At 39.7% G+C, this 19577-nt stretch overlaps 1 protein-coding gene across 1 annotated transcript in view; it reads right to left on the reverse strand.

Moving 5' to 3' along the window:
- The window catches only part of pkd1l2b (polycystic kidney disease 1 like 2b), a gene marked incomplete at its 5' end in the record, with an annotated part of 38515 nt that overhangs the window by 2337 nt on the left and 16601 nt on the right, over nt 1-19577 (reverse strand). Inside the window, 17 exons of the mRNA XM_084109665.1 lie at nt 678-888; nt 1035-1195; nt 4853-4980; nt 5065-5198; nt 6562-6892; nt 7178-7363; nt 7444-7581; nt 8437-8539; nt 8629-9180; nt 10333-10568; nt 11073-11272; nt 11352-11498; nt 13106-13284; nt 13369-13470; nt 14049-14279; nt 15034-15224; nt 15316-15538. Of these exons, the coding sequence (XP_083965791.1) occupies nt 678-888; nt 1035-1195; nt 4853-4980; nt 5065-5198; nt 6562-6892; nt 7178-7363; nt 7444-7581; nt 8437-8539; nt 8629-9180; nt 10333-10568; nt 11073-11272; nt 11352-11498; nt 13106-13284; nt 13369-13470; nt 14049-14279; nt 15034-15224; nt 15316-15538 (3453 nt within the window). The remainder of the gene's footprint in view (nt 1-677; nt 889-1034; nt 1196-4852; nt 4981-5064; nt 5199-6561; nt 6893-7177; nt 7364-7443; nt 7582-8436; nt 8540-8628; nt 9181-10332; nt 10569-11072; nt 11273-11351; nt 11499-13105; nt 13285-13368; nt 13471-14048; nt 14280-15033; nt 15225-15315; nt 15539-19577) is intronic.

The raw sequence follows: 19577 nt of genomic DNA on the forward strand, positions 1-19577 counted from the left end.
GAATCCGTTGAACGCGACGCGACTATCCAATAGAAGTAGAGCACATGGAGACTGGGTGAATCATGAGCCGCTGGCTCAAAACCACGCCCATAGCGGTAAACTTGAGGAATGCCCATCAACGTACAAATGAGGGGAGGCGTCGCGACACCATGCTTCAGTCGTGTCGCAAAAGTGGATCTGTACCGTTACACGGATATACGCGGAAGCGTTTGAAAGCGGCGTCTATCAGCGGATATAATATGAATCTGCTGATAGACACCTGCTTTTAAACGCTCCCGTATGTATCTATGTAAGCGCTCGTTGAAGAGCGTCAAATATATCATTGTTGATCATTGTAGCTAATCACAGACATATAATGTATGTTGAGCGCATCAACACAATGGCCAATCAGAGTTGAACACGTCAACACAATGGCCAATCAGAGGTGTTTAAGATTCCGTTTAACAGCGCTCAAAATGCTAGAGGGAAATGTTGGTATCGTCACATTTTTTAAGTTTCAGTAACGACTTGGTACCGAAGTCAGTACTTTTGACAACTCTCTGCCCTACATTTTTTTCTCATTCAAGAGGCCGTTACACTTGGATAAACAGCCCAATGGGGAAGAAAAGACTATCACAACTTCTGTTTCATGTTGACTTTAAACCGTTATTGACAGTAAAAAAGTTGTTGCCCCTTACAGAGAGAGAATAGGCCACGAGGATAATGAAAATAACCACAAAGAAACTGGACATTTCGTTCCATGCCCGCTGCAGGGAGGAGGTGATGAGGTGTAGTTTAGGGTTGAGTCTCAGCAGATGCCAGAGTTTCACACAGGCCAGAAGAACCAAGAAAGCCATGAGATATCCCAGTGTAGCATCTATGACAGCTGTGTCATGGAAACTGGGAAACCTAAAAGACAGGAATAGCATTTTTAACATATTCAGTTTACCCATCCATCCATCCATTCTCCAAACCGCTTGTCCTATGTAGGGTCGTGGGATGTTCAATTCATGCTCATATCAAAACATTACAAAGAAAAGAAAAGATCTACTTACTGATCTTTGTGTTTCTGGTAGTATTCAATGTCTTGGTCTCCCTGCACTGTTCTCTTGATGAACACTGATAATGAACTCCAACTTAAAATGATGATGACCAGGTCTAACAGATTCCACTTGTTTTTGAAGTATGCCCATTTCTGCCGCTTCAACAGCTTTCCCTGTTCATCCACAAATGTGAATGGTTTAATATGAGCATTGCAGTTTAAGGAACGGTTCACCCAAAAGTTCAATTTCTATCATTATTTACTTAAGTACTTCTTTATTCTGTAAAACAAAAGAAGGAGATGTTTAGTAGGGGTGTAACGGTACACATAAGTCACGGTACATACCTCAGTTTTGGTGTCACAGTTCGATACTAGTACGGTACATCAGGAAAAAGCAACAAATCCCCAATGCTAGGTTTCTTTTTTATTTATTTTGAACAGACAGTAGTGCAAATTTGATCCACCCAGCATTTAGTCCCCCTTAAATTAGTTGGTACAGTTCAGCCTCCTTTAGTGTATTAAGCACTTAGCAGTAAACATAATGCACTCTTGCATAGGTTATATTTTTTTGTAGGGCTGATAAAAAACTAAAGGTATTTGGTCACAATCAGCTACAAAACTGAAAAGCATCTTGTGTTATAAAAGTACAAAATAAATAGATTTTTTTTCTATTTCACGGAAAGATGAGCGAGAAGGAGAAAAAGAGCCTACTTCACCTTTCCAAGAGGAGACAGTGAGTGAAGCGGAACAAGATACTTCCCATTCAGGACACACATACAGCGGGGGAAATAAGTATTGAACACGTCATCATTTTTCTCAGTAAATATATTTCCAAAGGTGCTATTGACATGAAATTTTCACCAGATGTTGGTAACAACCCAAGTAAGCCATACATACAAAGAAACAAACAAAAATAAGTTCAGAAATTAAGTTATGTGTAATAATGTGAAATGACACAGGGAAAAAGTATTGAACACATGAAGAAAGGGAGGCGCAAAAAGGCATGGAAAGCCAAGACAACTGCTGAAAACTTACAGTAATTAAAAAGCAATCCAGCCCCCTGTCCGTGCAAATTAATAACAGCTGGTTCAGTCCCAACGGATGGCCTACAAAAAGGTCTCATTGCCAAGGTGTCACACAAGACACATCTCATGATGGGTAAAAGCAAAGAGCTGTCTCAAGACCTTCGCAACCTAATTGTTGCAAAACATAATGATGGCATTGGTTATAGGCGCCATCCTAAGCTTCTGAATGGTCCATTTCACCATAAATTTACCTCGACCAGTGCTCCTCGCAAGATTTCTGATAGAGGAGTGAAAATAATAATCAGAAGAGTTGTCCAAGAGCCAACACCAAGTTGTATGGTGTTTTTAGGGTAATGTGCACTGCCATTTCTCCTCCAAATATGGTGTGTATTATGGCATCCAAACAGTTCAATTTTGCTCTCATGTGACCACACTAAATTCTCCCAGTATTTCACTGGCTTTTCCAAATGTTGTGCAGCAAACTTTAAATGAGCTTCAACATGCTTTTTTTTCAGTAATGGAGTCTTGCGTGGTGAGCGTGCATACAGGCCATGGCGGTGGAGTGCATTACTTACTGTTTTCTTTGAGACAACAGTACCTGCTATCTGCAGGTCTTTTTGAAGCTCTCCACAAGTGATCCTTGGCTCTTGGACAACTCTTCTGATTATTCTTTTCACTCCTCTATCAGAAATCTTGCGAGGAGCACTGGTCGAGGCAAATTTATGGTGAAATGATTGTCTTTCCACTTCCGTATTATGGACCCAAAAGTGCTCACTGGACCATTCAGAAGCTTAGGATGGCGCCTATAACCAATGCCATCATTATGTTTTGCAACAATTAGGTTGCGAAGGTCTTGAGACAGCTCTTTGCTTTTACCCATCATGAGATGTGTCTTGTGTGACACCTTGGCAATGAGACCTTTTTGTAGGCCATCATTTGGGACTGAACCAGCTGTTATTAATTTCCACTGACAGGGGGCTGGATTGCTTTTTAATTACTGTAAGTTTTCAGCAGTTGTCTTGGCTTTCCATGCCTTTTTGCGCCTCCCTTTCTTCATGTGTTCAATACTTTTTCCCTGTGTCATTTCACATTATTACACATAACTTAATTTCTGAACTTATTTTTGTTTGTTTCTGTGTATGTATGGCTTACTTGGGTTGTTACCAACATTTGGTGAAAATTTCATGTCAATAGCACCTTTGGAAATATATTTACTGAGAAAAATGATGACGTGTTCAATACTTATTTCCCCCGCTGTATTTCATCACTGAAATAACTTAACAACTTAAAATACTCTGTCGTTTATTGTCATACAGATAAGTGTAAGACAGCATTCGAAACTGTAAAAGGTTTTAGATGTTTGTGTTTTGTATTTTAATACATACAAATATTTGTGTATTTTTATTTGTGCACACTCTCAATAAAAACAAAAGATTGCTTTTGTAAAATAAAATAACCAAACAGATGCTGCTTTCTGCCACCCTGGTTTCCTTTCCGTGAAGTTTGTGGAGCGTGTCCCAAAAATGAATTGAAACTCAGCGAATAGGCTACTAGTACGGAAGCATATTGCATTCACTTGAGGAAAAAAAAATCTACTCTGTTTTTCTGAATTAACCAGTTAATTATCTCAGAATTACGAGATCATTTTTCATGAATAAAAAGTTTTGCTCTGTTTTTCTGAATTAATGACTAAATTATCTCAAAATTATGAGATAATTTTTCTTGAAATAAAAAATATTTTGTTCTGTTTTTGAGATAATTAAGTCATTAATTCAGAATAACAGAGCAAAAACGTTTTATTCATGAAAAATTATCTCGTAATTCTGAGATAATTAACTCGTTAATTCATAAAAACAGAGTAGATTATTTTTCCTCAAGTGAATGCAATACGCTTCCGTATACTAGCAAGCTCTTGCGTGCCATCTGAACTCTTGTTTTGGGTTGGTGGGTAGATCATCTCTTCTTCTTCTGCTCTTTTTCATGTTTTGGCGGTTAGCAAACAGCATTGCATTACCACGTGCGCCCCCTTCTGGATTGGATCGTCTGTGACTGAATGTATTCGTCGTCTGATTGCATGCACTGAACCGTGACGTCTATACCATGACAGTTTGGAACGAATACATGTACATTTACACCCCTAATGTTTAGACATGATCTTCAAGCTACTCTTTTCCATATAAAGAAAATGAATGGTCAGTCAAGCTCCATAAATAATAAAAAAGGAAAAAAAGCTCATATGCACTACATTCCAAATATTTCAGTTTGTTCCTTGCGAAAAGCTGATGAATGGCTTAAGAGGAGTTGAAATATAGCACACAAGTCTACTGTTATTGTACTTTTATGGTTTCTTTTTATCAGTTTTGGAGCTTGACAGCCCCTGGTCACGCTTCACTTTCATTATATTTAAAAAGAGCTGCATGCTCTTGTGTTCTTCAAAATAAAGCTTCTGTACTGGCATCGATGGTTAAATGAAGAAACTTTAACATCCATAGAACCTTTCCATTGCACAAAAGGTTCTTTATAGAGAAAAAAAGGTTCTTTAGATTATTAAAATGTTCTTCACATTTAGAAAAAAAAAAGTTATTTTAAGAACTGAATACTGAAAGGTTCTTTGGTTAACTCTTTATGGTTCTTAAATGACATTCGCTGTAAAAACACCCTTTTGGAACCTGTATTTTTACTGAGGAAAGAAAGTCATATGGGTTTGGAAAAAACTTGAGGGTCAGCAAATGATGATAGAATTAAAAATATTGGTGTGAACTATTCCTTTAAAATTTCAGTGTAATTATGCTTTCGGAGAGCTGACCTGCAAAAACATGTAGTAGACGATGAAGAGGAAGTAAAAGACCTGAGAGGCCATGAGAACCGACTGAAAGCCACCTGTGGACTGGTAGAGACGCACACTCTGAACCACGCTGCGAAACTGAAATGCGCCTGGAAAATAAGAAGTGTAAGCTCAGCTTTGCAATAAGACATGATGGTTTTATATAAATGGGAATGATTGTTCTTTTTCCTCACCCACTGCAGTGCTCTCCAGAATCAGCGTGACAATGCAGAACAGGTTGACATTAGCGTTGTACACTGTAAACTCTGTAAAAACCGCCCTTGTGTACACATCCAACCAGGTGGAGTCAAATAGATATTGAAGCTTCCTGTTGGTTGAAGGGAGGCATGTCATTAGGATAATATGCATACAATAAACCCTTGTGAAAAAGAAGTATACTTTTAAACAGAGTATTTATTATGTAAATAATAGACTTTAAAAGAATATACTTAAGTGTAAATGGCATGGAATGTTTTTAGACACATAAATATATGCTATGCAACTCGATGAAAATAAGCTAAACCTTAGAGTGCTTTGTAGACCCACTCAAGTAGGGCTTAAGTACATCATTATATGTAGGCACGGTTTCACAGACAGGGTTTAGATTAAGCCAGGATTAGATCTTAGTTCAATTAGGACATTTAAGTAGCTTTTATAAACATGCCTTAGGAAAAAAAAACATAACGGGCACTGACATGTTTTAAGATATGTCAGGGCTTTAAAGGTAAAAGGTTTAATTTTTCTGTAATAATACTTTCTGTTATCTCAATTCAGTGTGCATTGAGAGTCACCTAATAGTGAGTCCTTGGCTGCATCCAAAATTGCAAACTTCCCTACTATATAGTAGGCGATAAACAGTATGTGAAAAAAGAAGTATGTCCAAATTCACAGAACTCATAAAAGAGTGGGCAAAAAGTACTCGATTGACCTACTACTTCCACTTTACTATCCCATGAGGCCACAGGAGAGGATTTACGAATGGAGGTGAAGCGACATAACTGACACTGGTGGGTCACATAATAATGACAACATGGCGAATGTATTCTTTGGGAAGTGCTGGAATAGACTTTACAGAGTGATTGACTCTTGCATTGTCAGTTCAAGGTCTTGACCAAAAATGAATGCACCTCTTGATGGAAATAACATCTCAACATTTATTTCCATCAAGAGGTGCATCAATTTTGGTTAATATCTTGTAATGACAATGCAAGAGTCGAACTCTGTAAAGTCTCCTCCATCCCAAAGACTTTCAATGAATTTAAGGTCTGGACTCATGTGTGAAAATGATTCTTCATGCTCCTCACAACCATTCTTTCACAATTTGAGCCTGATGAATCTGGACATTGTCATCCTGGAATATGGCCATGATGTGTCTTCCTACAGGGTTATTAAATAAATGAAAAGCTACACACTCCATCAGTTAGGGTTAGAAGAACTGTTGCCAAACATATAACATGCTAGAAACATAATAATCACTGCAATAATGATCCAATCATAGACTCTTAAGCATTTGCTTAAATCCAAACAGCAACTCTTTTTTGGCGGGGCAGTGTATAGAACATACTTTTTTAGTGGTTGTGAAGCACTTACTTATTCAAAACAAGTACCTACTCAAGAGAGTATGCGATTTCGGACAAAGCCACTCTGTTTGGTCCAACTAAAATGGAGGTTGTATTTATGTGATTACTCACCTGCTCGCGTCTTGCAGGTCAGAACCCAGGTCCATAACATAGCCTCCTCCTCTATAAAGTGCATTCATACCCCAAACGGGGACTGCTTTGAGCGTGGACTGGCTTTGGTACTGCCAAGCTGTGTCTGTGTCCTCAGAGCCATTTACAAAATTAAAGTCTTCCCAGCCTGGACCGTAAGAGCCCATGTCCTCATTTTCCCAAGAGTAAGGGGCATTGCAGTGGGGATCAGCGTGACTCATGGACTTAACAATCTGGCAAGAGTCTCTCGTCACCCTAACTTGACGAAGACGAGCACCGCTAACAAGTTTTGAGTTTCCATCCGTTATAAAGCCTTGGAAATGAAAATTAAGTAAACATACATCAGTCAATAATAAATAATGGATATTTAGTGGAGCTTAACAGGTTTAAACTAAAGCTCTTGCGATCCTCATGATATATATAGTTTTTTTTCCACTACTATTTGGATAGTATAAAATGGGATTTTAGATTTTAAGGAAACCAATCTATTAGGAGTTCTTATACAGTAGATCTGATGGCCCAGGACTACTTTAAATACAAATTAAAGATGATTGTTGTTCACTGAGATTTTCTTGACAAATCAAGATAATGGAACTACCTGGATATTCTCCAAACAGGTTACTAAGAAGTACAGTATTAGCCCAGGTGAACACATCATTGTGGTTCATACTGTCTGAAATGCCATTTCTGAAGCTCTGCCGGATGTGCTCTGTGAGGTAGAATCCATTTTCATCTCGCTGACCATATGCCACCAAGAGCAGCATCCACAAGAACCCCAGAAAAACTGCAAAGGAAATACAGGTCTGTGCAAAACCGTTCTTTTACATAGTCATTGGCTGAAAGGGAACAGTTGTTTTTTCCTACCTAAAATCTCAATGATGAGCGCCCGTGCTTTCTGCTGTTTGACCATGTTTCTCCTAATCTTTTCAATATCACTGGAAGGTGGAGGCTCATAGCAGCTGTGTGTACAATCCCTCTTAGCAAGTCGCACTCCATTGAGATCTATTGAAGAGATTGTGATTGAATGTGACAAATAAAAGATTAAAAGAGATCTGATTAGGCTCTTTAAAATGAATATGAGAGACATTCCCCTATGAAAAACAAGTGCACTTTAGCATACTTTTAGAAAGAGTATTATTACGGAAATAATTTATGATTCTTTAGAATGAACAGATTGTAATGTTTTTGACCACATCTTTAGATTAATTTCATAATTACTATTGTCAAATTTAGAAATCTACAAATATTCTGAAGGGACTTGATCGCTTTATATGATGAACAGATTGAATTTAGTCTTTAACTCACATTTAAACATTCATCAACTCACACATCAGTTGTGGTATACGGACCAAAAACATGTTCGCTTGACGTGCGAGAACCAATGAGGTTCGTTCTCGTGTTACGCAGCGTCAGAAAGAGGTTTGTTCTCTTGCGTCAAGCAGGTTCGGTTGAGCTTCTGTTTATGTCTGCTGATCAATGTTTAAATGTGAATAAAAGCCTAAATTAAATCTGTTCATCGTCAAAAGCGATCGAGTCCCTTCAGAAAATTTGGACTAAACCACTCAATTCATATGGATTAGTTTTACAATCTCTTTATGAACTTTTTAAAGCACCAAAGTGGAAGTTGCGTAGCTGTCAATGGAGGGACAGAAAGCTCTCAGATTTCATCAAAAAGATCTTCATTTGTGCTCCGAAGATGAACTAAAGCCTTACGGGTTTGGAACGACGTGAGGGTGAGTAATTACTGACAGAATTCACATTTTTGGGTGAACTATCCCTTTAAGATTTGAAGGACAACAACTGCATATTCAACACAATTAATTGGCTATTTGATCCGCATACCTGATTTCCAATTACCTGAGCAAGTGGTTGTTTTCTTACGTAAAGTGTCAACAAGTTCTGTATCCTCAAAATTGATTTTTTTCACCACCAATGCAAAGAAAATTGCGAAACAAAACACCTGCCAAATGAAACGCACAATAGCATAGTAAAAAAAACATAACTGTGAATACAATACAAATATATAGCATTTAGACTGCAGCTCTTTACTTTTACGGGCTGGGTAAAGAAGACGCTCTCAGTGAAGGACATCGCAATGGTGATTATCCAACTGATCGAACGATCCTTTCCATATTTCAGTCCATACAACATGGTAAAGTATCCTGATATCACACTTGTGGCTGCAACAAGAAGCCAACCCACAAACACAAACCACCAGGGCAGACCCTTCCATCTGCTGCTGTCTTCTTTGGGGCTCAAGCTCCAGGTCCGCTGCTCAATGAGGGGTCTGGAGGAACAGAGACTTTCCAGCAGTTTCTTCATGCTCTGGATCTGCAGTAAAACCTGGCTGTAGCACCCAGGCCTAGAGAAGCCTGAAGGCCCCAGCAGCTTCACTTCTCCCTCCAAGTTTTCAAGTTGTTTGGACAGATGATGGCTGTAGGCCCAGAAAACGGAGGAGGTTTCGTTTTTGTGTATTAAGTGCTGTTGTTCGATGAGGTTCTGCAGCTCTGACAGTAAAGTGCTGACGTCTGCCTGATCAGGGTTCTTCGGGACAGGGCATCTCAATGCATTTCCAAACAAGTATGTGATTCTCTGTATGTCCTAATGAAAAACGGTTACACTTTTTTTAAGGTGTCCTTGTTACAGTGTAATTATACATTTAAGTACTGAGTAATAATACTGAGTAATAATAGTTCACCCTCCAAAAATGAAAATTCTGTCAGTAATTACTCACCCTCATGTTGTTCCAACCCTTGTAAGGCTTTCGTTCATCTTCAGAACACAAATTAAGATATTTTTGATGAAATCTGAGAGCTGGATCACTCCTCCATAGGCTTCTATGGGATCGAAACTTGCCGGCCCAGAAAAGTTATTAAAGACATCGTGAAAATAGTCCAAGTGACTACAATAGTCCAAGTTTATCACGAGAATACAGAAGCGCTGCGCTGTTACACTACGTGAATTCATTCAGGCCCACACAGATGAAAATAAATAGTTGAATAAAGTCGTTATTTTTTATGCTTTTTGTGCGCAAAAAGTATTCTCGTCGTTTGTTGAGCCACTGTAGTCACTTGGACTATTTTCATGATGTCTTTACTAACTTTCTGGGTTTGCAAGTTTCAATTACATAGAAACCTATGGAGGAGTGATCCAGCTCTCAGATTTAATCAAAAATATCTTAATTTGTGTTCCGAAGATGAACGAAAGTCTTACGGGGTTGGAACAGCATATGAGGGTGAGTGATTACTGACAGAATTTTCATTTTTGGGTGAACTAACCCTTTAACTACATGTCATTTTTACATTTTATTACTATAGCAAGTACATGTAAGATGTGTCAAATTAATTACTTTTATTCAATATGTACACTTTGAAAATAAAGGTTCCAAAAGGGGGTTTTCAATGCCATAGAAGAACCATTTTTGGTTCCCCAATGTTCCCCTTAAAGTGAACAGTTCTAAAAAGATTTTTTTTTTTCTTTGTATGAAGAACATTTTATTAACCTAAAGAACTTTTCCAGTCTAAGGAACCTTTTGTGCAATGGAAAGGTTCCAGATGTTAAAGGTTCTTCATGAAACCATCAATGCCATTAAAGAACCTTTATTATTAAGGGTGTAGATACATGAATATAGTAGACATGGCATACTGTATATCAAAGTAATATCATCTGTTACCATCACTATTGCTGAAACATGCTTTACTTTTTGTTTAAACAAAAATAATGTGCATAATTAATTAAACATGAAGGACTTACTTTAATAAGGAAATCTACTGTTAAATTGTTCTCAACATGTGGAGAGAAGGTCTCATCCGGGATCTCTTTCTCCATCTGAGGAGGCGCAGGCTGCTTATGTGCCTTTTGTTTCTCTGTCTTCTTTTTTCGGGGACGTGAATGTCTGAAGATTCCCACAATTAGCAGGTTCACGGGGAACACAATAAAGGAGCTCTGGATGCCAATCTTCACCTGACTCCAGGTCAAATTAATCGGGCCTTTGGATAAAAGAGAATCCAAACACCCACCAAACATCAGTTTTGACTAGAGCTGTCAATCAAATGTTCAAATATTTATATGATTTTTTTATTTATTTATTACTCACATATATCATAGGACATTATTTTAAAAACTGGCATCATTCAAAGACACGATTACAGTATTTTGGCAAGACAAGTGCATTTTTGAATTCATCTTTGGATTTAGAAGTTAATAAATAGTTTATGTCCATGCCATTGAACACAAGTAAGACTATTATATAATTAATTATGTTACGGTAACAGTATTTCGATAGTTCACTTTAGACATTCTACTGACTATAAGTAACTTTGAAACTACATGTAAACTTATTCTACTAACCCTAACCTAACAGTCTACTAATCCTCCAATGAGAGTTAGTTGACATGTAGTTGCTAATTAATGAAAGTAAGCTGATATGTAGTTTTATAATGTCTAAAGTGGACTTACTGAATAAAGTATAACCGTTACTTTTTGAATCATACCCATATCCATTGTCTGCTCAGTGGGGTCTGTGGGAATCCCGTAGAACATGATACTGGTCAACATGGAGCAGAGCAGCACTGAGAAACAGCACGAGACACGCTGCACACGGGTGAAGTTACTGCTGGGGGGTCGACTGACCACAGAGTACCAGATGTGGCCGTCACAGAAGTCTGTTGTTGTCTTCATGAAGAACAAATTGCTGCAAAAAAGGAAAGTCTTTTAGTTGCGTTTTCAAATATTCTCATTAAAAAAGCTGTGCTGCAAGATAGTGAACTCACCTGAAGCCTTTCATGTCCATCTCTGATGCAACTGGAAACACTCTTTCAACAGTGCAATCATCTATGTCAACAGACAGCCACGAGCTGCACAAGAAGTGCCACTTCTGCTCAGTCTGCAGGTCTTCAACCATCACTGAGTTAACATACCTGAGAAATATAAAGTCATTTTTCAAAAGCCTTGGTGGAAAAAGAAGTGCACTTAATTGTATTGAATGTGCACTTGTAGCGCACTTTAAATTTTAAAAGTATGTTTAAAAAATTGTACTTGCAGATAATATAGTTTTAATGAAATTATAGGCCACTTGCACATACAGAGAGTCTACTTACATGATTATCTCTTTAAAAACAATTTTAAAGTATGATTTTGTAATAATGTTAAATAAAAATTTTACTTTAAGGTGCATTTAAAATCATTGTTGTGCTTTAAAGAAGTACACTTATTTTAATGTGTTCACTAACATATGAAATCACATGTAAAGTACTTGATTATTATTTTAACTGCTGTGTTATTCAATATTACTTTAAAGTTCATAATACATGACATTCAGGTTTTAATAGAAATTAAATGAAAGTCCCCCTGTAGTGAAAATCAAGCGTTTAATGTTGTTTATATGTCTATGTGGTGTTTTTAATATGCTTTAAGACAAACCATGTACAAATTCATAAGTCAACACCATTTTACATTCTATTTTCTTCTCAAAAACTGCAGTGAACCAAAGACAGTCTCTTGAAATCGCTGGTGTTTCTGACGTCACAAACTACATTGTAACCAATCAGATCAACGTGTGATCGTCAACGAGTGGATCTCTGAGCTGCTGTGAGTGAGTGGAGGCGGGGCTAATTTGCATATTCATAGAACTGCTTATGAGGCAAGGGTGTGGAGTTATATTCAAGCTATTTAAGGCATTTATTTTTATTTTTCATTTTTCATTCTTAAAAATGAAGATGAAGGAAAAAACTTTTAAATATGTAATTTTGGTGATCAAAGATTAGTTTTAAGGGACACAATTATTGACTACATGAGGACTTTAAAGTAAATTTTAGTTTATCATAAATGCTTGTCAGTAAATTGTGCAGTATACTAACCATATTTCAAAGACAATAGAAGTGATTATGAAATTACATGTAAAGATGTACAGAGAAAGAAGTTCAGATAATTGCATTTAATATAAATGTAAACTATCATAAATTTTCATTGAATTGCAATTAACATGCAATTATGTGTCTTGCTAACATTATAGTTAGCACTTTGACAAAAAAATACTTTCTATTTATTTTTTACATTATATATTTTTATTTATTTAATACTTTAAGCTGCGATCACACAATACTTTGAGCATGCTGAATTTCTATGGACACTGCAATGGTCGCAAATTGACATCTCACTCTGTCTTAAAAAATAAAGAAATTCAATATGCAATCTACTCCACTTTACTGCAATCTTGCTTATTTAAAGTTTGCGTTCGTTTAATTCAGCTAGAAAATGTCACGGTGTGGCGTATCAGTCTTCTATTGGTCACACGTCTTCACGTAATGCGAATTCGCAGGGCAGAGTTGAACAAACTTGAACTTTGGAAAGCAGCGAAAATTTCTTCGCTTGAGCTTGTGTTTCTTTTCTACCGCATTTCACATGTGTATGAATGGAAGTCAATTGAATGAAAAGTATAGTGTAACTGCACCTTTAGGACAAATAGTGAAGGTGAGTAGACAATGACTGTAGGACTAGGTGAACTGTTCTTTTAACACCATTTTACCAAGCAGGATGATCTCCTGAGTTGTCATGCCACAGTCTGATGCTCTGCAACTCTCCCAATGGGAAGGCAGTGGTCAGTAAGAACAGGTCCACTCCTCCCCTTTCAAACACCGGCTTATCGGGGTCAGTGAGATGATGGGGCTCACATTCTCCCTCTGCACCTTGTAGAGTCACTATGACCTGAAGAGACAATGCAGAGTTGGTTTGTAACAACACATGATCAGAATTCCTGAAGAAGTGCTTACGATAAAAGCACATGCTAACCCGCGATGAAGTGGAGGCTCCCATGCGATGTCCAGTGCTGATCTTCAGCAAGTAGAGGTACTCAGCGAAGGGATCATTGTCCTCTAGCACAGTAATCTTCACCTTCAAAGAATATATCTTATTAGATCATCACATCATATTTAGGAAATATTATGTTAAAATGTGAGTATCAAATATGAGCCATCAGGCTTTTGAGGAACGTTTATTTGTTCATCTCTAAATTATTATTGTATTGAATTGCATTATATGTTTTGCCCCCACAGTAAAAACTAAGCATTTAAATATCATCTTACTAAGACATATTATTGGGAGATATAGAGTGATAACTAATATGTATATGCATTTTATGTAAGTTATATACAGTATTTACTTACTTAATAACAGTAGCTACACTGTTATAAATACCTGATTAAATTGAAATCTATATTTCAAGCCATATAAATATCAGCAACTGCACCAAATTGCATATTTTTTGCTTATTATGGGCCTCTGAATAAAACGAATATGCATTTTTTTTTATATATATATATATATATTTTTTTATAATAGATCATATAAGGGTTTAAAGGCTTAAGAAAGTAAATAGGATCTATTATTTTTCAGCATGACTTTAAAACAAAGAATTCATGGTTGGCTAGGTCAGGGTCTAGAGGCTATAGATGCAGTAAAGTTAGACAGACCTTGGCTTTGTCCTGCAGGTCCTTCCTGCGCGCCCATGCCGCGATCAGGATGTAAGCTAGGAAGATAGACCCGATAAAGCACACCACCACTGGGTTATTTGCAAAGTTGGAAAATAGCTCAGCAGACTTGGATGGATCTACCGTATTGGGCATGACAAAGAAACTGTTCCCAAAAAAGGTTAAATGAGTACACAGGCACTGAGTAACTTCTGCAGTCGTTTTAGGGCCAACCTAAAGAATAAAGAAGAGTGTTATCGCACAACTAAACTTTTGACAGCTAAGGCCTTGTTGTTAGTCTTTAACTGATAGACTGATGCAAATTGACATATAGCAAACGTCATTTACATTTCATTGATTCATTGTTTATTTGAACTTCACTTAGGCCTTGTTTACACCTGGTATTAAGATGCGTTTTGGTCGATCGGATCACAAGTAGATGAGGGAGTTACATTCCCGTTTACACCTGGTGTTTTAATACCACTCTTTTGTCCACTTTTAACCACTTCTGTCCTGATTTCTTTGAGGGAAGAGTCTATGGGCTGGTAAATGTATGGGCTTTTGAATTAAATCTAATGGATGAAATAAGCTTGCGCAATTTACATATGAACGCGCACGGAATCGATGGGAAAAACACACAGAGAGCATCAGCTTTCGTTTCAGCTTTGACAGCCACAAGATCACGCAGAACGCTGTGAGTGTGTGTTAGAAATCAGGAATGGTGAGAGAACATTGTGCTTGGTACGTTTTTCGTCTTCAAACCAAACTTGGGTCTCCAGCCGACAAAAGTTTAAATACCGTCTGGCAAGCTCAAAACATTTTAGATCCCGTTTACACCTGTATTTAGCTTCGTCCACTTGTGATCCAATCGACCAAAACACATCCTAATACCAGGAGTAAACAGGGCCTTAATCAGAGTCAGAGGTCAGCAACGTTTACATTTATGGTTTCCACCATTGGCACACAAAAAGAAAAAGTCACCACTCACCCTACAGCCATAGTCACTCCAGTTGGATCTGGTTTCTTCCCAGAAAATGCACTGAGCAGTAATGGATGTAATTGTTACTGATGCATTAACAGACTTTACGCCCGGAGGAACAACAGGTCGTATCAGGAGGAAGTAATTGCCCACGTCTATTGTCATGTCACTGGGGCCCAGTACCCATGTGTACCTTTGGTCTGTATGGAAATATTACAAAAAGTAAAAAAAGTGTTTGTTGCAGCTCCCATTGTTAACAAACCATTGTGTTGTTTCCAGCAAATGACTCACCTTGTGAATTTCCTTGTTGAGGAAGTGTAACTTTGGCCACATGGTTTTCCTCAGTGGGATAGTTCTGATAACCCAGCAGTACCAGTAGTGTTAACTCTTCAGAGGGATGTAACTTTAAGACCAGAGTAATGCTGGGGGTGGATATATTGATCATCAAAGTGCTGGAGTTTCTCAGATCTAGAACTGAGCTGTTCACTGCTGTGTCCAGCCTTGGTAAAAAGATCTGGAGATTGACCGAAGTGACATTTTTTCAGTTTTCACCAATAAAATCTCTTGACTATTTACACATTCTGATGATATAAACTTTTATAAGTGCAATGTTGAAGTAATGATGTTAAAATTCTTTCCCCTGTCCAAAAGCATGCCCACTCAAGTCAGCTTTTGAATGAAATTTTTTATTTTCATATCGGGTTGTTCTAAACCCTGGGTAAACGCTGCTCATAATTTACCCAGGGTTATCAATTACTCCTGGGTATTCATGGGTATACTGTACATTTCTAAACCCTTAAAGGTGCAGTATGTAATATTGATAGCTAGCGGTTTAAAGGGTAACTCTCGCCAAAATTGAACCTAGGCTCATTTTGTTAATCTACTAGAGTCAAACTTTCGTGTAAAAGCATAATTAGAATGGAAACACCACTTTTAAGATTGACCGTATTTTCGTTTAAAAAGGCTTTGTACGTGTCACAGTGTCAGGTTGTGTTCTCCAGGTGTCCACTAGATGTCCTCCTTCCTCACGGTGTCAGTCACATTATGAACTACATTCCCCACGATCCTTGTCTCATCATTGCACTCAGCTGTTCCTTATTACTGATCATTGCACTCAGCCAATTCCCCATTATCATTGTCTATTCCCTGTGTATATAACCCTGTCTGTTTTAGTGTGTGTCACAGAGTCCTTGTATTTATCACGCCACTTCTGTGTTCTGTTTCCTGCCTGTTCTTGTTTGTGTCTTGTTTTGGATTGCCTTATCGGATTTTGACCCATGCCTGGACTTGACCACTGATACGGATTTCCCTAATAAATATTTACTGCAATTGGATCTTCTCCCTTGTTTGCTGTGTGTGGATACTGACAGAAGGACTCCGTCTCACACAAGATCCAGAGGTATGTGTACTAACTTCTCTTCCCCAGCCACCGAGCAGGAGAGGAGAGATTTTTTTGAGGGAACCCGCCTAGTCATTTTTCGTGGGACCCGGGGAGGTCGCAGAGGAGTGGCTGGTCGAGAGGGAGTCCAACACCACTCTCCACCATGGCCCCCTTTCCCCAGCCCGCTGTTTTCCCGGAGGCCGTGCCCGAGCAGCCCGCTGTTTTCCCGGAGGCCGTGCCCGAGCAGCCCGCTGTTTTCCCGGAGGCCGTGCCCGAGCAGCTCGCTGTTTTCCCGGATGCCGTGCCCGAGCAGCCCGCTGTTGCCATGGCCGCTGAAACGTTATTGGATTATTTTTCTATGCTATTCAAGATCCTAGAGATTCCCAGGAGTGTTCATGTCACGTCTGCCGATCCAGAGACTGTTCACGTCACGTCTGCCGATCCAGAGACTGTTCACGTCACGTCTGCCGATCCAGAGACTGTTCACGTCACGTCTGCCGATCCAGGGCCTCCGGAAAAGATGGCCGAGTCATTGTCTCCGGACAAGATGGCCGAGTCAATAGCCGTTTTTCAATATGCGTTCTTGTCTGTACTTGTGTTCTTGTGGACTTGTGAAACGTCATCAGTCGCTGCCCTAGTACTGTTCCAATTCAAAGTTCACATCTAGCCAAGTCCAGTTCGAATCCCCGGATGTGTTCTTGATCCGCCCCTTTTACCGAGGATGCATCGAGAGGTGACTTGTGCGAACTCGAGACAGCCAGGTATCCCAGAATGCATCTCACACCACCAACCAGCAAGCGTCAATAGCAGAGGAGAAACCCCGCGTAAAAAAAAAAAAAAAAAGGCGAGAATGTAGTTGTTTAAAGCTCAAATCTTTGGTTTATTTATAAAGATAGCGCTTATTTGAAAATTTTCGTCTGACGTTTTCGGAGTTTTGAGAACCAGGCAATCGGACGCTCGGCGCTCGTACCCCGCCGAGAACAGCCTTTCCTCGGCTAGTGCTGCTGACTTGCCGTTGGCTCGGATGTCTCTAGTCTAGTGGTTTAACATGAGATATAAATCGTCTTGTGTATATCCAACAGGCGATTTATTTATTTTATTAGTCTCATTAATGTATAATTTGTTCCCTGGCAAAACGTTTTAGCTGAGGGCAAAGTGAAGTTTCATAGCTTTATTTAACGTTAGTCTATTTAACTTTAACGATGTAGCCTAGAGAGCTGACTTATGTTTGACTGAATCGTTGGCTTTATTATTGTATAGCTTCTTATACCTTTTAGGCTACTTATACTTTTAGAATGGCTATTATTGATCATTAAAACTGACATTTAACAAAAAAGGTTGTCATTTTATTTTATATATTTAAAACATATAAAATATTTTATTATAGCCTACATGTTGCCTACATTCTCTTCACTGTATATACATATATAATAAAATTAAATGACACAACCCTGTCTCTTTTTGCTAAATGTTCGTTTTAATGATCAATATTATAATGTTTTTTATTCATCATATTTTTAAAATGAAAACAAAAAGAGTCAGGGTTGTGCTTTATATTTCGTGTTGTTGTAAATATGCAGTGAAGATAATCAATTGCGTTGCCTGAACCACATTTGTGTGGCCATTATGTTAAAGTTTTTTTTTAAATGAAAATGAAAAGAGGCAAAGTGGTGGTTTATAACATATTTTGTTTTATTTATAGCCTATAAAGAGATAACCGGAGTAGCCAGAGCGAGCTGAGTGACACTATCAAGTACGCCGCTGTTCCATTTCAGAATTATCGGACTTGTGTCCTCCCGTCCTCGGGAGTTCGTTCTCCTGAGTCGAACTTGTCAGTCCGAACTACCAAGGACTCAAGTCCGAACTTTGCGTACTTGGTATTGAGAAACGAGTAATGTCTCCGGACAAGATGGCAGCCACCAAGCCTGTGTCTCCGGACAAGATGGCCGAGTCAGTGTCTCCGGACAAGATGGCAGCCACCAAGCCTGTGTCTCCGGACAAGATGGCCGAGCCAGTGTCTCCGGACAAGATGGCCAAGCCAGTGTCTCCGGACAAGATGGCCGAGCCAGTGTCTCCGGACAAGATGGCCGAGCCAGTCTCTCCGGACAAGATGGTCGAGCAAGGGTCTCCGGACAAGATGGCCGAGCCAGTGTCTCCGGACAAGATGGCCGAGCCAGTGTCTCCGGACAAGATGGCCGAGCCAGTGTCTCTGGACAAGATGGACATCGCCGAGCCAGTTTCTGTTACTCTTTCTGAGCCGGTGTCTGTTCCTGAGTCTCCGCCATTGCCGCCCGACGGGTCGTCTCCGCCATGGCCGCCCGAGGGGAGATCTCCGCCCTGGCCGCCCGAGGGAGAGTCTCCGCCCTGGCCGTCCGAGGGAAAGTCTCCGCCCTGGCCGCCCGAGGGAAAGTCTCCGCCCTGGTCGCCCGAGGGAAAGTCTCCGCCCTGGCCGCCCGATGGACTGTCGTTTCAGCCCTGGCCGCCTGCACGACCTGCTCCGCCCTGGCCACCCGAGGGAAAGTCTGCTTCGCCCTGGCCGCCCGATGGGTCGTCTGCTTCGCCCTGGTCGCCCGATGGGTCATTGGCTTCGACCTGGTCGACCGATGGACTGTCGTCTCCGCCCTGGCCGCCAGATGGACTGTCGTCTCCGCCCTGGCCGCCAGATGGACTGTCATCTCCGCCCTGGCCACCAGTTAAGCCATCACCCCCTGTCCTTGTTCCCCTCCATGGACCTGGCCCCCCATCCCTCCCACTGATCATTCACTGTTCTACCTCCCGCCCTGGACTCTTGTTTTGTGTTGTGGTCTTTGTTGTCTTGGAGCGTCTGGTAGCCGCTCCGTAGAGGGGGGGTTATGTCACGGTGTCAGGTTGTGTTCTCCAGATGTCCACTAGATGTCCTCCTTCCTCACGGTGTCAGTCATATTTTGAACTACATTCCCCACGATCCTTGTCTCATCATTGCACTCAGCTGTTCCTTATTACTGATCATTGCACTCAGCCAGTTCCCCATTATCATTGTCTATTCCCTGTGTATATAACCCTGTCTGTTTTAGTGTGTGTCACGGAGTCCTTGTATTTATCACGCCACTTCTGTGTTCTGTTTCCTGCCTGTTCTTGTTTGTGTCTTGTTATGGATTGCCTTATCGGATTTTGACCCATGCCTGGACCTGAC

The sequence above is a fragment of the Abramis brama genome, assembly GCF_963993115.1.
Source record: "Abramis brama genome assembly, chromosome: 3".
Classification (NCBI taxonomy): Eukaryota; Metazoa; Chordata; class Actinopteri; order Cypriniformes; family Leuciscidae; genus Abramis; species Abramis brama.